The sequence below is a fragment of the Aptenodytes patagonicus genome, chromosome 3 (assembly GCF_965638725.1).
Source record: "Aptenodytes patagonicus chromosome 3, bAptPat1.pri.cur, whole genome shotgun sequence".
Taxonomy (NCBI): domain Eukaryota; kingdom Metazoa; phylum Chordata; class Aves; order Sphenisciformes; family Spheniscidae; genus Aptenodytes; species Aptenodytes patagonicus.
In genome coordinates this window covers 111,222,831-111,246,476 of record NC_134951.1, presented here as the reverse complement: position 1 = coordinate 111,246,476, position 23,646 = coordinate 111,222,831, and the positions used below count along the sequence as shown (strand labels likewise).

The 23,646-nt window shown below is 41.6% G+C and overlaps 1 protein-coding gene across 7 annotated transcripts in view; it reads left to right on the top strand.

Moving 5' to 3' along the window:
- ENAH (ENAH actin regulator) overlaps window positions 1-6,569 on the top strand; it is a 102,828-nt gene extending 96,259 nt beyond the window's left edge. For all 7 annotated transcript variants that reach the window (XM_076334657.1, XM_076334655.1, XM_076334660.1 and 4 more), the window contains 2 exons: window positions 2,277-2,334; window positions 3,530-6,569. In XM_076334657.1, coding sequence (XP_076190772.1) covers window positions 2,277-2,334; window positions 3,530-3,567 — 96 coding nt within the window. In that variant the 3' untranslated portion in view covers window positions 3,568-6,569. The remainder of the gene's footprint in view (window positions 1-2,276; window positions 2,335-3,529) is intronic.
- Window positions 6,570-23,646: the final 17,077 nt, after the last annotated feature.

Below are 23,646 nucleotides of genomic sequence, written 5' to 3'. Positions count from 1 at the left end.
GAGAGCAGTTGTTGCCTGAGGCATTGGGCTGATGCTGACCTGAGTAGACTTGTGTAAGGTGTTTGGAGTTGTCCATGTGCAAGAATCCTACTGTGTCTTTTTGCCCTGTTGTGCTTCGTGGTGCATCTAGTAATCTTTAGAGTCTTTGACAACTGCGAGGCCAACGTGCAGCAGGGAAGCCTGATTCCTGTGGGTGAGCAGCATTTCAGCATGGTGTCTCTGGTGTAGGTGGCAGTCTCGAAGAGGGGTGGTATGATGGGGATAGCTGGCCTGCTGGTGGCTTGCTGCGTGATGCTTCGGCAAAAGCAGTACTGTACTTTCTCAGTGCCCATCTGAGTTGTGTGGTACGGGGAGTCATGTTTGAGGTCTTGTTACTATTTTTTGGCCACATTTGTCCATGCTGAGCTGGTGGAAGCTCCTTTTCTCGGGGAGCATGTTGAGATGATGCTAGTTACTTTTCTGGCAGAGACTATGAGCACACTGTATTGTGGGTGTGATCTGCCCCTTTTGCAGGCAAGGCTCTGCTGAAGTTGGATCCCTGTCCTTGAAAAGGGGAGTGATGTGCTTGCTGTTGCCAGGGGGCTCTACACTCAGGAGTCTGTAGAGCAGTGGTTGGTTGTGCAGCGGGTGGGTTCCAGACTTGGTGGGTTCGGGGGGTGGTTGTTTGTAGAGCCATGGTGATGGTGTTGGCGGCAGTGGTTTTTAGAGGGGTGTGAATTGTGGAGTTGGAGGTGAAGGATGTTCCTCAAGTGGCGTTTGGATCAATGGGCTGGTCCCCAAGTGGGAAGGGAGGTTCTGGAGCAGGTTTCTAGCTTGGTGGTTGGTTCTAGAGTAGGCTCCAGCTCAGTGATAAGTTCTAGATTGGGTTTCCAGCTCAGTGATAAGTTCTAGAGGGGGTTCTGGTGCCGTGGTTGGTTCTAGATTGAGTTATTGGATTGGTGGGCAGTTCTAGAGCAGGTTCTAGATTGTGCTTTGGACCAGTGGGTGGTTCTGGAGCATATGTGGGGTGGTTCTAGAATCTAGTTCAAGGGGTACTCCTGTTCTGTCATCTCAAGAGGATTTGTGGTACTCTTGCTACAGCTTCCATGAAATACTGCTGCTGATAGCAGTCTGACTGCTTTTTCTTTTCTTCTGTTTTCTTTTGTTTTCTGGGGCGCTTTCTTTTTGTTCTGTGTGGTTCTTTTGAGTTGAAGGCACAGAGGATGGGGATCCTATCATCCCATAAAGCACAGCTCTTCCAAGTTCCCGGCACGCTGACTCTCGCTGCCTCTGTTAAGATTCTTTTCTCTGGAGGCAAAATTGTCCCACACTCTTTCTACTGGACACATGGCAAGCTCTTACTTGCCACTGCCCTTCCCAGCAACTGGTGGCCATGCTCCTTGTCTAAGACTTGGCAAACTGGGAGACCGACCTCTGCAGCTTTGGTATGCGCTTTTATGCCAAGAATGACTTCAGGCAGGGAAGGTGTGTCCACGCATGTGTCTCCCACCAACAGCTCATAAAGGACTCAGCAAGTCTAGAGTATGCTAGAGTAATTGCACGCTCAGTTGCGAACAGCATGCTAATCCCAAAGCTGAAAAAGAAACAGCTGAAATCTTCTGGATTAGTTTCCTGCTGACGACAGATTTGGCCAGGAGGTGACAGTCTCCTCTGCAGAAGCAGACGCTACCCCCCACTCTGCTTGTAAAAACATTGTCACCAAATCATCAGTTAACATCACTTAGACGAAAGGATGGAGAAAACAGCAAGCAGGGGGTGGCACTTCACTCTGTCATGTTCATTCCCTCACATTCCGCTTGGCGACTGGGAATACTTTGATAACTTGATCTTCCTTTTTTTTTTTTTTCCTTGGCTTGTGGTTTTTAGTTAGCTACTTTTTTTGCATTCCACATCACATTTCATCTGTAGCAAAGCTTTCTTATTTTAAAGGGATGTGCCAAGTATTTTTTTTAACTCTTTTCTTTAGCAATTACATTAATACAATATTCTATCTTCATTATGTCCCTTCTCCTCTCATAAGTTCTACAGGAATCAATTTGTAGGACTTCTACAGAAGGTTTTTTTTTTTCATTGTACCTGCAGTAAGAATGTTTTAGGGATGCTTTAGATTTTGGGGATTAACTTGGAAGCTAAAGGGTGGGTTATGCATTTCAGAAGGGTTAAAGGTTGATTAAAGGTTGGAAGAATTTCAGATTTCTCTCCAGAAAATTACAGGTGGGAAACCTAATCTGTTCATGTTGTAAAACTAATCTATTATTTATGCTCTCACACCATAGGACATTTTAGATGAAATGAGGAAGGAGTTAACGAAATTAAAGGAAGAGCTAATTGATGGTAGGTATCAATCTGTTTGCTGCTGCTGCTGTTCAGTCTTAGAGTAAGTAGCTACAGGTGCACAACAATGTAAATATAATGTGTTTCTAGCCCGAAAATGATATATTGGTAAAAGTAGCTTTGTTCTTAGTCTGGTAGCATACTTTCATTTGTGCCAGACCTGTTTTGATTGATGTGCTTCAATGTTTTCTCTCCTGTGTGTTTTATTTTAATAGAACATTGACACCAAGTAACTTCTTTTAAAAGTGGTTGGAGGGATGCTGTATTTGAGTGATTTGCAGTTATCCTTAGTATCATGTGGTGGTAGGTGGGTTATTTTTAAATAATCCAGAGCTGCTGAGGTGCATATTTCAAAACTGGTAATATTCAGACTAGGATTGTGCTTCCAGCTTTCAGTCTTCTCCTCTTTGGTCTGTAACATAAGAGTCAAAGAAAAGAATTCTCACAATTTTCATTTTTATTTTAACAGAAGATATTTTCCTATCTACTACTAGAAGAAGTAGTCTTCCGTAGTTAAGGGAAATCAGTGAGAAAGCATAATCGTAAAGGTCCACCAGTCGAGAAGTAAATAAAACTCTGTGTGTGATTTACTACCTTGGTGTGCATTTTTTTTGCTTTGTGGAAAATACCACAATAAAGTGGGGGGGAAGGAAAAAGAAAAAAAAAAAAGTCGTATTAAACTGACCACTGCTGGTAAAATATCAGATGTCATCAACTGATGTCATAGAAAGAGCTGGCTGGTTTTGGGCTATGGAGGATGCAGTGCTTTCCCCTATATTTTGACTGTGCTATGTACCGCAGCCTTTTAGAACAGTATGATGCAAACAAGGGAGGGCCCTGAGGCTGCTCTTAAAACAAACAAACAAAAATTAAATAAATGAGCCCACGCATATACTCCTTGATAATCCCAGTGGTAGTGATTGTCGTCAGGTAAGGTCATAGACTTCCTGGAGATGCAGAACTGAAAAATAAGATGTTAACAAAAATTTTACAGGAGGAAAAAGGGTATTGCCTGGTTGAGAATGACACTTGTCTGAAGCCACATGAAGCCATCTTACATATAGGTTATTCATGTTCTAAGACTGTTAGAGCAGGGTGAGCCTTCTTTAAGGGATCAGTTGTGTGTTCTGGCTTTCTGCCTTGACTTTGACTATTTGATTTGTTAACTTTTCTCTCTCTCTCTTTTTCTCTCTAGCTATCAGGCAGGAACTCAGCAAGTCGAATACTGCATAGAAAGACTAGTACTAAGCCGATGTGACTCTTTAACTTGGTATAAAACTGACTACGTTTCGTGAGCTGTTAGAAGAAAACGGAGACAGACAGACAGACACTTGGAAGGAGGGAGAAACGACCTATTCTGAAAAGCTTCAGACACATCACTCTGGTGATATGCTATTCCCCTCCTAGTTTGCAGCTTTTTTCTGACCTTTACAGCAGGGTGGAAAAGACTCTTAAAGTTACTGTAATGATTATGCAGAAATTCCTACACCTATCAGACAAGATCACAGTGCTTTGAAGTCTACTCATGTCAAGATAAAATTGCACACGTTTCAGAATTTGTTGTTAAGACAAAAAACAGGGAAAAGCTCGGGAAGGCTTTTCAGAGAGGTTTTCTTTATTAATGAAGGAGTTAGCAAGTTATACTGTTGTACTTCAAATGTATCTCAGGTTTGTCTTCCTATCGTATCTGATATTTCCATGAATAATTTAAAAGATCAGACATGTAGAAGTTCAGTTCACAAAACATGAAACGATTAGAAACGCGTGCTTTTAAAGGGCAATATTTGTAAGTGAATGACCTAGACAGTGATGACATATCAAGATTTTGGAATTTTATGATAGGAAGCCTCTCTAGTTAGCCTTCATGCAATTTTATAGGAAAATAAAAAAAGCAAATACAGTCCAGAGTTTAAAGATGTAGATGCCTTCCTACATTGTTACGATGCTTTACCAAATCTAAGACTTCTACATAATGCGAATCAGCAGTCAAATGTAAATCATTAGTATGTTGTAGATTTACAGTAGATTTTGGGGCTTTTTTTAGATTTATGCATGTGGACATTTTTGTAATGTAACACAACACAGCCAGCTTTTTAATTAAAAGAAAAATTGCATGTCACAGAGTAGCCTTTTCATTTGTAAGGCTTAATTTATGCCCAGAAAGATGCGGGATGAGGGAGGGGGAAGGTGACACATTTTTATTACTTTCTACACTTTTTCTTCATCTTACATGCATGTGTAATAATGAGGAAAACGTGACTTTTATCAGTAACCATGTTAATGGAACCAGGTACTTAATCCTTTTGTATCTCTTTTTCAGTTTTCTATTTGAAATTCAGTAATACTTCCATAACGGTTCTGAAACTCCCATGTGAACCTAACTCATTTCTCAGTAGGAGAACAAACACGTAGGCATCTGAATTACTGAGGATGCCCCTGCGTAAGTGCATTGTCCTTCACCTTTTTACCATGACCCTCTGCTTCACTCTTTTCTGAGACTCCTTTTTTGATTGTTTAATGAAACAGGACAGCAGTTAGTTACCTTAGAACGACGGAGCACCAGGTCACAGTAAATGTCGCCTTCTCCTCCGAATTTATCTGCCACGCTCCTTCCAAAAAACTCAAAACCAGCAAAAACCCCCACAGCTCCACACAACCCAAACCCTGAAAAACAGCAATGGTATGCCATTGGTTTTGGTCAACAATTTGAGAATCATTTTTAGGGGAGATGATACCTTTCTGTTTCCCAAGGTTTTCAGGTTTTTATGCTTGTAAATTATATTTTTTTTAATTATTTTTTTTAATGTGGTACAGTTCAGTGGAATAGAAATTCTGTGAATTGGATCTGTAGTGCTTTGGACAAAGAATATGGATCAAAATCTTCCCTTTTCCTTTGCACTGTCGATTTTTCTGAGCCGTAACAGTGCCATGTTTGCTTTGGGATCTGTGCTGATCCAAAAGAAAAGTTTACTTACAACTTCTGGAGACGTTAATGTTTCAGCTTAAAAGTATATGCAGCTCCATTCGTAGGACAAATGCTTTCAATTACATACTGTCTTAAGTGCTGAACACCAAAGCAAAACAGTGCTTACAGCTTTGGAAAGGCTTCAATGGGAAATTTTTCTCCAATTCAAACTTTTCCTGTTTCTATAGGTTCAAATTCTAAGAGAAGACTACAGTGGAAATATTGCCTAACTCCATTTATTAATCATTTTTTAAAAAGAAAAAAGAAAAACAAAAACATTTTTCTGCATGCATTTATTGAAGGCATTAAAAAAAAAATCCGTAGTAAGCTTGTCAGGTACTGTTTTTCTCAAAACAAGAGGAGGCATTTTCATCTTTGTTGCTGTAACTTTTTGTTTTACACGGACTTTTTGAGCATTAAGGAAGTTTACCCTTGTCAGAAATCATGTTTGATTTGTTTCTAGGAGAGTTCAGGAGTAGCATAGTGGAATAGCGTGAATGGGTACAAGTGGTCCAAAATTAAAGGATGAACTACTAGATTGTGCAAGGAACTGGCTTATGCACTAAACGTTTTGTGCCTTGGTCTACAATTAACATGATTTCTGTTTAAAAGAAAAAGGAACGGATGTCGTCTTTTGTGCTGCTTCTACACACATACTTTCTGTAATCCCAAACTGCCGAATTGGTTCTTTCCAGAAAATCGGATTGAATTAAAGATTACTGTAGACATTTCCTGTCCTACTGACAGTTGCGCCGTTTCCAGAGATTTCAGTATTGAAAATGAACTGCAGAAGCTAAGATTATTTTGCTTACCGGTAACTAAGTTCTTTAAAAACCATATTGTGGTGGTTCTGTGCTTTTGTACAATGGATGTCTTGAGCTGAGGGCAGTTTAAGGGATCCTTTCTAATGCCAGGAAGGCGTTGCTTTCCTCAACACTGTGATCTGACCTGTGATAAACCTGTACTATAGACAAGTGGCTACCAAGTCAACTGCAAACCAACTGAATGTAAAAATCTTAGTGCTGGTGCTGAAGTCTCTTCAGATAGTCATAATGATTTCCAGTTCATTGTTTTAAAAAGTTATCGAGCATCAAGTGTCAATCAAAGACTGAAGATGATCACTAATGAATGTTGACTTTTCATGCATTTAGGTTTACCTTCTTTTTAGTTTCTCGGTTCATTCTCTGCTATTTTTATCATATTGTGTCATTTTAAATTTCTTACATGCTAACGTTTTGTTTGAGCGAATGAAATAAAATTGCAATATATACACGTTGCCACCAATTATTTCTGGAACTTCATAGAAAACTTCCCCGAGGTTTACTACTCGATTTCCCAGAAATTTTAATGACTGATCATTCCTTACTCCTTGATTCCACCCCTCCTTTCTGTTTCTCCATCAGAAGATTCAGTAGAGAAAAGCGAAGACCTACCTTACAAAGAATGTAATTGCAGGGACTGTGTAACATTCGTGAACGGTAACTGCTGTACATAAATTCAAATCCATTTTAGAGGTATGATTTGATTTACACTCTCACACGGCATACACCGGTTTCTGTATCCGTGGAGAACTTGGAAGGGAGGGAGAGGGAAAGACCGGGGGAAAATAATTACAGTTAGTCCGACTCTTTCTCTTGCTGCTTTTATGTTCGTGACTTATTTTCAATACCATGAAAGATTAATGTAGCTTTCTGTACACTAAGGACAGTTTTGCTCTATTTGTCTTACAGCGGAATATTAAGAGTAGCTGTTTAAATGTCCTTGACTTAGCATCCTGAAAGCTGTACTTCTCTGCTGTTGCTTTTTTGTTCAGAGAGATAATGGGGTAATACAGCTTTGGCAAGCCATTGGTACCAATGCCAAGTTTGGCACCAACCTTAAAGAGTTATAAAGGGGTTTTTTTTAAATAAAATTATTACTAGATTCTAAAATGGTCTAAGTTGGGGTAGTGTTTAGGCAACAAGTGTAAAAACTTCTGATTTAAATTTCTGAACACGGTTACAGAATCTGTCTGTCGGTGTCAAGAGACGTACGGTATCTATTTTTTTTAAAGTTGTGTATTACAAAAGTAGGAAGGTGGTCTGTGGTTGATCAAACTGGTGATTATCAGCACTTTACATAGGCTCTTCTGAAAATGTTTTAAGTAGACTCAGTTCCAGTGCTAAATATTACTTGCCAGCCTGTCTCTTACAACTAATCTTACAAAGCTTGCAAAATCAAGAGAAGATTCCCTCCGTTTTCGGTAGGTGAACAAGACTGGGCTGATGGGGAGCAAGGAAAAAGTTTCCAAAACTGGCTTTGTACCCAAGACTAACAATTCTTTGGGGGACTGTAAATTTTCCTGACTCCATAGGATATCACTGTGGGGTTTTTTATAGAGAGCAGGTGAAAAGGGAAGGAATCAGTGATTGCAGTGGATCTGGGGCCAGTGCAAAATACTTGAAGAACAGGCTAAAGTTCACTTAAATCGTTTCTCTTAGGGGGTGATTTTGGGGTATGGAAGTGCTGAGGATTACTTAATGCTCAGTTGCATCCATCTAGGAGAGTCTTAATGAAGAGAGAGAAGCAAGTTTGTTAAATCAATTGTCACAATTTTTTTTTTTTTTTTTTTACGTTCAAAAGACTATTTCTTTAAGTTAGCCCATATGAATGCCTGACAGGAGTTAAGTATTTAATGCCTTGGAGATGGTCACGGAAGACTGTTTGAAATTGATACGTCATGTCACGAAGTATATTCAAGTTGATTTGGGTTTATAATCTGAATAAAAAAAAAAGTGTAATAGAACTTGGCGTAGTTGTCCAAGATACGGAAAAGGAGGTGTAGCTCTAGATGTTGGGAAAGCTCAGCAAAACCTTAAAGTCACAGCACTAGTGTCTGCATGTTGCCTGGTAATCAGCACCTTCATTCATTGCACAGGGGGTTCTTCAGGTAGCTGGTCGTCACAGTGATGCTGAAAGTTGAGGAGCTTTGTAAAATTACCTCCATTTTATAAATGGATCCCAGTTGGACTCTCAGTCAATAAATGCATTTTCTAAAGTTTATTTTATGGAGCTTGGTGTCCTGAATCTTACTCTGAGTATTCTTTATCTGGTGTCCTACTTTGATAAACAGTTAAATGGCAAAGACGTTGAGCAACTACTGCAGATGAACCGTATGGCTGCTCTGGCTGTTGCAGCTCTCAGCTGCAGGCTGATGTTTTTCTGTGTTGAGATGCTTAATTTTGCTGCCGCCGTCGTTCAGTTACGTGGACCTTCTCCTCCCTTCCCAACCTATTTTAGAGCTGTTCCTGGTGTGACATTTTCACTTCTCTTTGCGACTGCAGGTCTTTTCTGCAACTGCTCGAGCACGGTAGAGTTGGAAGTGATCTTGCATCGTGATCCTATGTTTACCATCTTAAATCTTAAGTGTAATTTTTTTATTACCAGCCAGCTGGAGCCACTTAAGTCCCTACCTACTCTCTGAACAACTTTCAACTCAGCAATAAAGTTATCTATGCGAACTACGCTGTGAGCGTGCTGAACTATATCCTGGTTTTCCTTGCAGAGCCTCTAGGAGTTCGTCTGCAAGCTGCTGACACAGACAGAGAAAAACATAAAAAGTAGCAGGGAGGTGGGTGTAAGAAGAGAAAGTGTAAGGGAGTTCTGGAAGTGTTCAGTGTAGGCTGATACCTGCAGGGAAGGAAGCGGCTAGAAATGAGCGGGGCTGCAAGAGGCCTGAAAACTCGCAAACAGGTTTCGAACCCAGTCTGGATGCTGCTGGAATCTGCAAATTTAGATAGTCGGCAAAGGTGGCTTTCTGGGCAATCTTAAGGCTGCTTGCCCATTGTTCTAGGCCTAGTACCTTTAAAGAAAAAAAAAAAAAAAGATTGCCTCCGTGTTGAAGGTAGATTATCTGCTGCTTGATGTTTTTTCCCAGTACTGTATTGTGAAACCAGTTTGACCCTTCGTAGCCCGGTAAGTCCTGTGATGCTGCAGAACCAGTCCCAGCAAATGAAACGTAGCCCTGAGGAAAGGGGGAGTGCAGACACGCTCATAAATGCCTCCTGAACGGGGATCTAGGGAAGTCTGTCACTGCCATGAAGCCTTGTGGCCACAGCAGATGAGAAACGGAGTTTTATTTGGCTCTTAGGCTGAGACCTTTATCTTTGCCAGTGAATGATGCTCGTATTTGAGACAAAATTGGCCAAAAATTTGCCTTACCTTCTCTGCCCAGTAATCTTTGCTCTGCTAACGAGAAAAGCTCTCCGTGGCTCTCAGTCCCACAGGCTGACAACATGCTACAGTGTAAAAAGCGGAGAGGGGTCCGAGAGGAGTCCAGCCCCAATGGAGTTGGTCCATCAAGGGGCTTCACAGGGTACGTGAAAAATCCTTTCCCTTGTTCAGAGTGAGCGATCACAGAAGTGCAGCCCTGAGGAGTACTAGCTGATACTGCCGGGTGCCCGCAATGCTAGAAGGACATTGGCATTGATGAAGGACTGTTGTCACATATGCTGGTTTTGTCAGCAGATCTTCTTCAAGAATTACTGGAACAATCTGCGTTAGCGCAACACTCCTCGTAGCCTGACCTGAAGGGCAAAGCTTTGTATTCTGCTTATAATGTGGTCTTAAACATTGTTTTCTCTAACTCAGATATTTGCCAGTGTTTGGATTGTCAGAGTCGAACCTTTTTATATCCTACCGTTATGCTACGTGTTATTGGCTGTACAGGAGTGGATCTCTCGGTTATGGAGCCAGTTTACATGTTCGACCTCCCAAAAGTGACTTGAAGTAGGAGTTAGTCACTTAGAAAACTGAAATTAGCACTGTTATGTGACTTAACGGAGCGTATGTAAAGAGGAGATGACCACTGCACCCAGAAGGAGCGGGGAAGCTGAGGAGTGCAATCCCGTCAGACACTGGAAGTTCAGGTGCGTCGGAGGTGCAGTGCCTAATAAATACCGTGTACCCAAAGGCAGAGTGCAGTTAGCTAGGGATGCGCAGGTTCAGGCTTTGATCATCAGGAAGCCTTATTCCAGCAGTAAAAGGAAATCAAATGCTTGTTGCCTTTTCTCTTCTGTTTTGGTTGGTTGGTTTGGTTTTTTTTCCCCCTGAAGTGCTTGTTAATAAAGAGGCTAGTAAGTGACACTAAGCAAAGTTGGAGATTGGAGTATCTCTCTAACGTGGTAGGTGAATGTGTGGTCAGGTCATTTTGGGAGGCAGCATTGCTGGGTGAGCCCCCTAAGTCTGCTTTGGTTGTCCTGTTTCTAGTTCATTGGGGGGGGGGAAATCCATCAGAGATTTAAATACTCTTCTCAGATACTCTGGAGTCAAGCAAACATCTGTGAAGTTGCAGTGACAAACTCATACCAAGTCTTCACAAGATCATATTCCCACACAGATTTCAAACTACACGAAACGGGAACACGCAGGCTGCGTACTAGTGACAGCTTTCAAGTACTCTTTAAACAAATTATTTAAAAAAAAAAAAAAAAAGAAAAGCACTCTTCAAAGAAGGCTTTTACAAAATGATAACTTGCAAGCTGAAAATGTGGAGGTTCTGCAATTTATTGCTTGTAACTGAAAACACGAGTTTTCAGTTCTTCACTCAATCTGTTAGTTTGTATTACTTTTCAAATCTGTTTCCATCTCGTTTCACTTGCGTAATACTTGGTGAGCTGCTACTTGCTATAATTTATCATGGAGTCAGCAAGATGCTCTGGGCTCTCATTTGGGAACGAACAGTTTTGTTTGAGTTCAGTTGAACGGCTGGGCTCGGTTACCACTTGCTGGTAGTGGCACAAGGTAATTGGAAAGAAAAATTCTCGAATGAGTTATTTGACATGGTGTAATGGAAGTGCCTCTGAACGTCACCTGAAGGTAGAGATGTCCAGAGATGAGCTTAGGGATGGGAATCGGGTAGTGCACCTTTAGGGAAAGTAGGTAACGAAATCACAAGTCCACAGCAGTGGTAGGCAAATGAGAGAACTCCAGAAGAGAGGGTTTCTGACAGCCAAAAATGCAAATTCCTTCCTTGAAAATGAAGGAAGAAAGTTGCAAAAGGCTTTGAAGATGGTGGCACATTTAGCATGGTCAAAATAATGAATGTTGGTTGGAACATCTGGGTTTCATGTACTCCCAAGCATTGTGTGTGAGGAAAACCAGAGGTGACAATGTTAATAATCGTTAATAATAAAGGGGAGGGGAATGAGAGCTTAATAAAATACTGCATTTTCCTGCTGTATTACTTTTTACTTACGTGCTTTTATTTTTTCATTAACGGCATAGAAACGTAAGGTGAAATATATAACCAAAGTCATGTCTTTTACATATTTGACTAATATAAAAGGAGACGAGTTCAGGTCTGAAACACGGCTCCCTAAGCGCAGAGCCTCGCAGTGTTACAGCTTGAGGTCTGAATGTTGTGCAGGCAGACCCAGCGCAGCCTGTCTGTGAAGCCATGAGCACGACCACGGCCTGCACCAGCGGTAAAGTCGTGGCTTTTCCATTGCGTAATAAATTGATAATTACATTTTATATATCTGCTGAATGACAGCTTCATTGCCATGAAGTCATCGGTCTTCTGGGGGAAAAAAACAATGCCTTTAAGTGTCAGTTGGTCAGCCTGCAACTTTTAGAGCAAATAAGTCATTATATATTTACCCTCTACGTTATTCTAAAGGCAACAGGTTTCGTGCTTTGTTTAACTGGACCCAAATCGCGAATGTTTCTCTATATGCTCTCAGCTATCATGAATAAAAGTGTTGCACATCTTCAAGCCCTGAGTATTCTCAGCTTCTCTGAAGTCGATACGCATTGTATTACAGAGTTTGGTCTTTTTAGTCTGAAATGTTTCCAGCCATCAGATGTAACTGTCTTGTATTTATACAATCTAGTAAATACTGCCCAGCATTTTATATGCATCTATGAAAAATATGTAAGCAATAAAACATAACTTGAATTACAGGAAATGGCTTTTTTTACTGGAGGTTGGGAATCCTGCTTCTAATGCCGTCAGAGGTGCACAGAATGGCTCAAACTATTTTTAATTGCTTACTTCCAATCTGTATGCTCCGGAACGGCATGCCTTTTACGTACGGTGTTGTGTGTTATCAATGTCCTAGTAACTTCACATACTATAGTATGCTATGAGTAAAGAATAAAAGGCATTTGGCAGTATTTCTAAACTAAAATTGATTTGCTAAATAACTGAGATACAGATACTGAATAAATAAATAGCAATTACTGACAAGTAATGCCTCCTTTTTGAGTAAGGAGCTGGATAGCATCGGCAGCTGGTGCACTTTGGAGCCAGCGTTACAGGGTGATGCAGCCATTACAAGCGTTAGGGGACTTTTGAACTCTGCTGCTGAGTTTCAGTAGTACTAAATTTGCTAGAGGTAAGGAAAACGGCTCTTTATGGAGAAATTCCTCACTAAATTCAGAAATGGTTTGATGTCTGCTTTAAAAGGAATAAAAATGAAAATGCTCCAATTACGGAGTTATCTCAGAGTCTCTTTTTTTTTTTTAGGTGTCGTTGCCAAAGCTAATGCTCCCAGGGGAAAACTTCAGTGCAGTGCTGCAAAGATGCATCATAGATGGGTTGAGAATCTGTACTGCAAACAGTGACTTAAAATATAAAAGGACCATTTTTATGAACTGCATATAGATTTCATGTTCCCATTACTTTCAGTTTTTCCTCTTGAAAATATGTTGGTTTGGAAAGAGGGAAAAAAAAAAAAAACCACTTGTGTTACAAGTTTCTTGGTGATAACAGATTAATTTTTCTTTTCCTCCTCATATCCGTGCTTTCCTGGTTAGAAGAGGTGCCATTCCGATACAGCACAATATCAGTTTTCTTTCTGAAATACGTACAGATTATTTGAATGAATGTAAGATGTGTAGTTCTTTTCTATGGACTGCTGATTTTTCTGGTGTGGTAGAAAGGTAATTGAAATGCTTGAGAGAGGGCAGAAATCAGAAAAGTCTCCGCTCTACGATGGCTTGCTTTTAACGAAGGATTTAGATGCTCAACATGTAGAACAATGAGGAAAATCAAAATAGATTTGTTTCATAGTTGTCATAGTTTCAGCCTAGGGGATATCCTACGGTGCAGTTGAAGCATCAATGAACTGTTAATTGAACTGTTCCCTTCAAAATCTGGAGAAAAACTTCCTTCAGGAGTTTTTAGTCTTAAAATAGCTTCAGAAAAGGCAGGGGATGACTGTTCAGCCATGGTCTTTTTAGGCTTAAATTCGTCTTTAAACACATGGATATGGGTTCATGTTCTTCCTCCAGGCTTCCCAAAATCTTCTCCCTCAGCAGCCTCTCACTTGCCTGTTGAGCAAGGTTGTCCTCTCCTACTGCACACGTGGCAGAGCCTGAGCTGGATTTTGAGGCAGGAACAAGGCATTTCAGTTTCTCTAGCCTATTTTTTTTTTTTTTTACCTACTTTGTTTCTGCGAGCTGGGCTGGCAGTTGATCGGCCCGGACTGCCAAGAGATGGGAATAACCTCTACCTCTTTGTGATCGGGCCTGGTTTATACAAATAACCACCTTGTGAAGCAAGCCTTAACCTTCCTACCAAAACTTTAGGCCTCCAGATGCCTGATTAAATGCTAAATGTGAAAAATGCTTTCCTTCCTTTGTGAACTTTTACGTCCTTTCTTGTGTATATTCATCACAGAGCTTATTTCAAGAAAATACAAATTATTTGCCCCATGCTACTGAGGGAGCAACTCCAATTTAACCAAAACAAGAACCTAAAAGCTGAAATACTGCTGCTGAAACTTAATTTCCGCGTAGGTTGCAGTAGGAGATAATTGTGATGGTCATGCCGGTGCGGCCATACTGAGCTCCTCGGCTCTTTTTCTTAAGCATGCCATCATCCAGCAGTTAGAAACAGCATAGCCAAGTTTAACAAAACCCTGTTATGACAGCTGTAGAGACTAACCCTGTAAGCCTGAAGGCATTTTTATTTAAGCTAAAAAGGCTTTTTTATAGTTTAAAGGCATTTTTTAGTTAACTACTGACTTACAAAGTACGTGTTAATTCAAAGGTAGCTGTGGCTTTATAAACTTGAATTCTGTGCTGAGGGGAGGACAGAATTTGTCTGACCTCACCTAGAAAACAGTATTGTGTCGAGGATGCACAATATGGATTCTGGATTGTGCTCCTGGCTTTGTTGGCGCAGCATCCTTCCCCTAAGCTACAGCGAGCTGGTTTTTCTTAGTACTTCTGTTGCCTTGATTTTTGTAACTGAACAAAAGCAGATGCATACCTTTCCGCTACAGCATTTCATAGTTTCGCTAGTGATCGTGAGCAGTATTATTAGACTGCTGGAGGGACTCTTACCTATTTCCACGGTTACTCTAATCTTGTCAGATAACAGAAGGTAGAAATCGGATGTGGCTGGTTTATGTGCCAGCTCTTCCTCCAAACTCATTTTGTGTTACGCACGATCTCAGTGTTTGATGGCAAAGAAAACTCCTAAGGCGTGAGCAGAGAGCTTGCAGGGAGAGCAGAGCATCTAGCATGACGCTAAGGATGAACTGCCCCTTTCACGTCAGCATTTTGCCCTTGTCTGCCTGCTTGGCGGTGAGGGTTGCAGGAATCTCATCTGATGCCAAAAGACATCACTTCGAGACTAGTGTTGTTTCAAGCGTAGGAGCCGAAATCTTTGTAGCCATTGGTTATATATTTGAAGTTTCTGGAGATGTGAACATCGAATCATCTCATCCGGTTAAGCAGGTTGTAAAGGTTGTCTATCTTCACTTTTAATAAATGTACAATACATGGGAACGTACAGGCCTAAATGTGCTCAGAGGGGGGACTGGGTTACTTCACTCAATGTTTGCATGGGTTTAAAGAGACTTTTAAATTTACTGTTTTCCATTGTTCAGTTTTCACAGTTGCAGTTTTGTGGTGTCCTTTACTAATTTTATCTAGGTCTTCATCTTCCCAAATAGAATCAATCTTCAGTATGACAAAAGATATGAAGATTTTTGGAGGACAGGGTGAGAAGCAAATGTGAAGTGGGTCAAGTAAAATTATTTTCTTGCAAGTCATGCTTAAAAATTGATCAATTTTGTTACATGTAAAAAATGCAAAGCTTATAGTAGGAAACAGTATAGAATCAGACACCTAAATGTCTCCCAGGTGCTGTGAAGATAAAGATGATTGTTGTATAATAAAGCACAAAACATCTACGTGGCTAATGTATTTTCAGCATTTTTCCCTTTGAGCTTGCTGGCACAAGGCAAGTCTTGTGTTGGAGGCTGGACGTTGTTTGTTTAAGATCTTTGAGCCATCTTGATTTCTTTCCCTTGCAGTGTTAAGGCCTTGTGGACAACATAAATTATGTAATTTTCAAGTCGGATCACTGTGCAAAACAGTAGGATATACTCTAGAAATTGCCATGAATTATGCGGCTTTGTTGCTCAACTATCAAAATATTCCCAAAAGACTTTTTGTAGCTTCTTGTGAACTCAAGATTTGACTGTTTTTGTCGGCCTTTTGAGATACAGAAGACATACAAGGTCAATACCACAACAATTTACAGAAATGTACTTCATTTAACGAAGTCCAGGCTGCTGAACGAAGCAGTTACTGAAGCTTCCATTTCATCGGATCTAGACCCACCCTCTGACCTAGAATGTGATCCGGAACCTGGTCTAGAACCATAGACTATCTAGAACCCCCTTCCCCTACACTCAGAGGCCCGTCAATTCATCCAAATGCCAGTTGATGAACAGCCCTCACCTCCAACTCCATCCTTCGGGCTACAGAGAATGCAGTGCTTTTCCCTATACGTCAATCAGGAATTGTCTCTTCGCTACCAGAGGTTTTTTTCTCTATTAATGTTTTGACTGTGCTGTGTACCGCAGCCTTTTAGAACAGCACGATGCAAACAAGGGAGGGCCCCGAGGCTGCTCTGGAGAATGACACTTGTCTGAAGCCACATGAAGCCACCTTACATGTAGGTTATTCATGTTCTAAGACTGTTGGAGCAGGGTGAGCCTTCTTTAAGGGATCAGTTGTGTGTTCTGGCTTTCTGCCTTGACTTTGACTATTTGATTTCTTAACTTCTCTCTTTATCTCACTTATGGTAATTAATACCGTTAAGTACCTAAATACTGATTATGGAGCTGCATTCTTTTCTGCTGATGCCTCAATTACCTTTCTTCCATAGCATGGTATTTCCTTTGTGTGCTGTATATTTAAATTGTATGTGTTGGGGGATAAAGGGATCCATACAGGTTTGTACAAAGAAAGGGTCCTCGAGTCAGAATTTAGAGACACTACTGATCATATATATGAGCTTCAGAGTCTCTTTTTTTTTTTTTTACCTTTTCAGGTTCTCTGGTCCAGAGTTTAGTATTTCAGAGTTACTGAGCTTTCAGGGCTGCAGCAGATGAGATGTTCTGCTCACTTCAGGGCACAGGTGGGGATTTTCTGGCGAGCCTCATTAGCCGAAGAGTGGTTCTGAGCCTCTAGATATGGAGCTACTTTGCAAATCTTTGCTAAGGTGATTTGGGATATAGTAATTCAGTTTAGGTTCCAGAGGACCTGCGCCTCACCATAGTTCACTGGGGCTTTATGAGCAATCATATACTAGTATTGTGTTGGTTCCCTACAGCCAGAGTCCCACCATATCAGGATCTTCAGTTATATCCAAAAATAGTGATGCTGTAATGAATGGAAAAATAGTCTGTCTGCAGTTATGGAGGAGTGGGGAGGAGGCAGGTGATGTGGACTGTGCTGCTTGGCATAATGCTCTTTGGCGTTAAACAAGTAGAAGAAATACTTGACAAGCCTCAGGACACGGTAGTACAAACGCCCAAACATTTACTCCAGTATCAAGAATGCAATTTAAAAATAAAAGCCTATGAAATGCCCCCCAAGAATGCTCAAACTGGAGTGTTACTCACCTGTGTATATCAACGAGCAAGTAATCATTTGCTGTGTTATCACCCAGCAAAGGCAGCTGCTGGAGTAAATCGCAGGGCGGTTCCGCTCCAGAAACAATGCCCAATATTGTGCTATGTCCTGGGAAACGTGTAAAATAGCTGGAGCCAATGAAGAGGAAAAATAAGGTCTGTGGAAACAGAGGTCTTAATTGTAATGGGGGTGGGGTGGGGTGTTTACACTCTGCTAGCTTCAGCAAAAACACAATGGGGCAATTAGGAGAAGATGTTCCTGCATATGATCCCTATTCCTAAACGCACAAGATTCTGTTTAAAATGAAAAAAATGAACAAAGATCTTTCCAAGATCTCAAGCTATAATGGAATTGATGAAATGGCGGTCTGTGTGGGATGTAGAGGGTCAAACGTATCACTGACAAAACTGGACCAAGACAGGGATAAGGAAAAAAGTCATTGGTGGCAGAGACAATCTCATGAAACAATAACTGGGAAGCAACGATGGAAATGTTTGAGAGTTGAAGAAAGGGTTGTACCTGTTTGGGGATAAGTCAGAGGAAATAAAGGGTGGTTCTGTCCTCAGAGCTGATGTGCAGCTCCTCTCTGCCGAGCGGCAGGCGTTGTTGGTCAGCGGCGTTGTTGGTCAGCGGCGTTGTTCGTTTTCAGAAGCAGCCCCAGAGTAAGGGCTGGGTATTTTAATGCCTATTTAATGCCTCTGTTTTAAATGGCTAACTTCTTACCAGCAGTTCCTTTCGACTGTTTGCATCTGTGTTCATAATTTTAGTTTCTTTTCCTGACTGTAAGCAAAGGTAGAATATCACACTTCAGTTCAAATGCCTTTATGCTTTCGGGACGACTTTTTTTAGTGCCTGTTATCCTGCAGAGCCGACGATGTAATGTTGAACTACACTCTAGCTTCTGCATTGCCCCCAGAATTGTCAAGTGGGATATTTCCAGCTGTAGGATTGTTATTGCTAATAAAGGTTAATTGCTGTTGATAGTGGTGGGGTTCCCAGAAAAGAAACAGCTGACTTCCAGAGGCAGGATTAAAGTTTAGGCCTGACAATTGGAAGAGTCATCTCTTAGTTTGTAAAATGAACAAGTCGTAGAAAGGTTGATGCGAAAAGCATGATGCTTTACAATGCTCTTATAAATCACTTTTGCAGAACAACTGCACTGTAAGCAGCAGTAAAACTGTATGGAAAAAGAGGCTTTTCTAAGGCATGGCGGCATTCTTACAAGAAAAGATTAACATCATTGTAGCTTCACAGCCTCTTTGTCTTACGATGTGCGTTTGATAGGTTCCAGAAATACGTGGTTTGACGTTTGAACATAAATGATTGTTTAAAGCGCTCTCTGTACCAGCTGATTTTGGTAACACAGTCTACATATTACCAATGAGAAGAGGGTTGAAAAAGGAGGACTGGAGGAATTGTGGACACATCAGTATAGGTTTGATCCTCAAAAATTATTAAAACGTGTGATTGTAAGTATTCAAAAAGTAATTTTGTTAAAAAAGAAAAAAAAAATAGGCACTATCGCGGATTTGAAGAGAACAAACCTATCCAAACCATTTCCTTGAATGAGGTCATCTGCTTAGCTGATAAGGAGGAAGAGCTCAAGATTGTATCTTAACTTTAATGATGCTCTGAGAGTGTCACGCAAGACCATATTAAGGGAGTTGAGAGTGTAGCTTAGAGCTCGCTGCTGTTATGGTAATGGCTCAGACTGGTTTGGAGGAAGAAAGGAAGAAGATGCTTGCAAGGAGCATTTATTTCCCTGCCCAAATGGAGAGGGAGGAAGACATGCTGTCAAGTAGAATCCAGATGAACATCTGTCGTGGGCTCGCTTCTTTTAGTCATTTCAAATACATGGCTGAGGGTTCAGAATAAGTCTGATAAATTGAAGAGATGGCCTAAAATCTAAATATGACATTCAGTGCAGATGAACTGCGGAATACTTGAGTGCAAGAGACCCACAGACATGGTTGTGTTACATTTACCTGGTGCTGTGGGTGGGGGGTGAGTTGAACGGGATGCTCTGGGGAAAATGGGGGGAGTAAGCTGGGTGTCACACCTGATGGGAGCCCATGATGTAGTATTTGTTGAAAGACAAAACAGACCCCTGTGAAATAACTGAGGGGCATTTAAAAGCATAATATATGGGTGGCATGTGTAATATTCACTCCATCCTACCTGGAACTGGGGAGGAGGAGAATAGACAGTTGAATTTAGTCAAGGGATAAGAGATGTGGGAGAGCTAGGATGACCTTCATGGAAAATCAGAAAGAACTGGATATGTTGATCCTAGAAAAGACTCGACTGAGAAGGCACACTGGTCTTCCAATATGAAAAGTTTCTTTATAAAGATATGAAGATCCATGTTCTCCATGGCTGCTTTTCAGTAAGACAATCATCTTCATTAGATGCAATGAAGACCTAGGTTATTAAGAAATATCTTAATTTAAAATAATTTTAACAAATAGTTTTACGTTTTTAAAATTACTTATTTAAGCTTTAAAACTATTTCATGGGGTGAAATCCTGAAACGGGCTACAAAAATCTTGCATTCTTCTTCACTGGAGGATTTTATCATAAGATCTCAATGATGTTGACCGAGGCTTCCCTGATCCTGTCTCACTGCAGGAGTTTCACTGGATGACGCCTAGAGGTCCCATCCATAACCTATTACATTTGTCTATAGAAATTCTATGCAATAATGCAAAGTAGTCTGTAGCAATGAAGAGTTTTTGGTTAGAAGATCTAATCCTTTAGTTCTCATTCAAAACTGAAGCCTTGCTTGCATGAGGACTGCAAAATTAGACTTTTTAAAAGGAGTTTTTCATACTCATGTTAAACCGTCCTAGCAAACTACATAGGGGATATCACAAGAAACTTGTGGTCATTCCTTTCATTACATCAGGATCTGCTATTTTCTTAGTCTAGCAAAGCAATTTAATTCTTGATGGGCTTTTCATCCATAAATCTTAACTCTTACTTAACTTAAGCCCACGATTACAATGGCTTCCGCTTTTTTCAAGAGCAGAAAAGATGCAGATGAGTGGACTTTGTGTTTCTGGGCAGCAAGGCGTACTCCGTGTGTTTAGTCTGCTTTGGCTGTGGCCCAAAATTTATGTTGAGCATGCACAAATACTAGGTTGTGTTACAAAAGGGGCAGTTAAAATGTCAAGTGATGATGGTAGAGGACCATCAAATACCAATAGTCAATGGAGGGAAAGGAGAAGAGGTCTGCATCTGCTGCTTCAGTTCTGTGAAATGTGCAGTTGGTGCAAATTAGTGATGTTTTTACTCAAGTGCATTCATTCTTCTAAGTGATTTTATTAAAGGATTCCTCCATTTCTTTTGTTTTACTCCAGTGACTGAATGGCTCTTGATCTCAGCCCTTGGTATTATGTTCAGGTAGAATTTTCTGAAAGGCAAAAATAATCATCCTTCAAATAATCAAACAGTAAAAAAAAAAAATGCATTTTACCTTCTAACAAAAATCTGACAGTGACACCATTGTATGAGCTGAACCAAAAACCTGCTGCTAAAATTGCAAGAAAGAAAAGAGAGAAGGAAATCTTGGTTCTCCGGTTTGAGTTATGTTATTTCCTGACATGAGGCAACATGTTCATGTGCCATAAACATACAATTAATCTAAGTTCACAGAAAATTGCCTTGTGGAGGGTTGCTAATCCCGCCAATGTGTTCAGAATTGAGAGGTACAAGCGGTACCATCCCCTGGCCAGTGGAGTGTGAGGCTGGTAAGGCAGAAAGGCTTTGGGGAGTTAGTAAAGCTAGAGTTGTCACTGACAGGAGCCTGGGAATATTATTTGTTTAGCTGAACATTGGCGCTAATACACAGTGGTGTGTGTTGGGGAGCTACTGCATCCTCAGCACCTTGCTGCAGAACACATGCCATCTGCAATCTCCCTAAAAGTCTGCTCTGTCCACAGAAAGAGAAAGAAGCACCTTGGGGGCGGTGCTGAGGCATCTTCTTTTCCCAAGCGTGGCTGGAAGAAATCACTGCCTCTTGGGAACAGGAGAAGATCAGGAGTGTTAGTTCCCAAGGGTACTGCTGATAGCCCTAAAGGAAATCTACAGCTTCAGGAGTGATTGGCACCATCTCCATTTTCACACTCGGGTTAGACCTTCAAATCTAAACTACTCAGCCTAGATAATAGTCAATGGAGAGAAACCAGCACCTCCAGAGGATGAAGTCTTCCTCTCTCTCAGGCTGTGGCTTGGCAATATGGGGCCATTGGGGCCATAGTTCCTCAAGGAGCTCTTCCTTTTGGCTCTTTTTCTCCCAAGGAGTTTGTTCCAGTTCCCTGACTGCTGTGCAGCTGGCGGTTTGGGTGCTATCATAAGTAGGTTTCTATCATCCAACCTGAGATCAGTGAGATTACAAGGGAAGAGAGGCTCATTAAACATGGGGTGGACTCCTGTGGGCCTGTGGACGTGCCTCCTGCCCCGAGGGCATCGTGAGTGGAGAAATTCCCTTCTGAGAAACCCAAGAGCCCAGGGGAGACTTCTCTGTCTCTCCTCCTGGGAGGAGAGTGCTTTTCTCCTGTGTCCTTCTCCATCTCCTTCAGAAGCTGGTGGGCTCCCTCAGTTCATAGGATGCCCAGGAACTGCATGGATGCCGTGTTTTTTGTTTCAATGTCTGCCTTGTTCCTATTCCCCCTTCTAAGTAAAGCCATTATAAACGTGTTTTCTTGCTTTCCTGTGCCCACCACAACTGTGCTCAGAAGTGGTGATACGTTAATTATTGTTCTGTGATTTGAAGGTCCCACTCCGTGTCATTCAACCTTTCTTATAGTACGTGACCCACAGTACCTGATCTCCCTCCCACCTCCTTTATGGCGCCTTTGTAACCGTAAGTTTCATTTAAAATAATAAAGTCAAGATCCTCAGGCACCTGCGGGAGGTTGGGGCGTGGTGTTGCCTGCCTTGCTGCTTTGGCAGGCTGCTCCTTGGATAAGTCATAGGCCACCGCTGCCAAGCCCCAGCATGGCATTTTGAGCCTTATCAGGCTTCTCAGGTTGCCTAACTGGCAGCAGGCAGGAGCGTTTCTGCAGCTGGGCTTCTCCTATCACGGAGTAACTGTCTAGCTAACGTAGGCTAAGAAAAGCAGATGGGTTCTTCCACCGCTTCCCCACAGCCTCTTCAAGGACAGGCATGTATCATCCGGCCAGTTTACTAGTAATAGCGCTGCGCTCTCCTTCTCTGAAAAGTGTAAGGCTGTTCAGAGACTGAGCGCCAAACAGAGACCTGACCAAGAAAATATTCCAGCTGAGGTGGAGTCTGACCTTCCCTAGACATGGCTGCTGGTACCTGCCGATTGCTGGCTTTTGATGCCTGTGCCCGGCCAGGTTTCTTGTATCAAGAAACAACGGTTTATGGTGAAAGTCCAAAACCAGAGCAACAAAAAACCAAAACCGAAACCCAAGCCCTTTTCTAGTCCCTTCCTTATGGAAGGAGCTGAGATGCTTCAGGCTGCCTGAGCACCAGCAGGTCTCCGAGGATTCAGGCAGCACGAACTGCAGGCATGATGCTCCAAGCGTGGCTTTCTCTCGAAGTTTCTGTCGTGCCCCTCGTTGTCCGCCTCAGCATCTGCCAGGGTGGGTTAAATGCAGCCATCGCCATCTGCCATGTCCAGCCTTTCTGCTTGCATCAAGCAATACCTTCATGCTTTGCAATGCTGTGGTTTTGTTTCTGCGCTAAACCCGAGAAAACTCAGTCCCCTGGGAGGGATGGTGGTGGTGCAGGATTTGGGGGATTTTATTCCAATGACCAGCTTCTAATTTAAGTAATTCTGTGAAGCTGCTGGGTAGGTACCAAGACGTACCAAGGAACAAAAGGTCTTCATCTCGACTGTCTGTGTATTTCATAACAACTTTACTGTAGTGGCATCTGCTGGCAAGGTTTACAATTGCAGCGTTTTCAGTGATAATAGACGGGATAGTTGGGTATTAGTGCAGGCACTAAAGAATGTTTTATTAACCTATTTAAAATGCCATATCAAGGACATTTAAAGCTCTGATTGAGCAGGCGTGACCTTACAGCTGACCCTGGTTTGAGCCAGAGGTTGGACAAGGTACTCCTCCGGTTTGTTCCAAATGGAATTTCCCTGTAATCCACTTTACAAGTTTAATTCTTTGCTTTAAATATCGTGGAATAAACTCACTGATTTTTATTTACTTATTTACTTTAAGGATTTTCTTTCCCTGCATCAGTGTCAGTCCTAGAACATCTCAGCCCTGCTGAAGTCACCTTTCTTTGAAGTCTGGCACAGACAAAAAGCGGCTGAGCCGTGTGAACGTGTTTCCCCAGTCAGGCCGGGTAATTACAGTATTTTTCACTGGGACACTATCGAAGCAAGCAATATGTCCTCAGAAAGGAGCAACGCAAGCAAAAGGAGGTACCTGAAGAATACCGAGCAC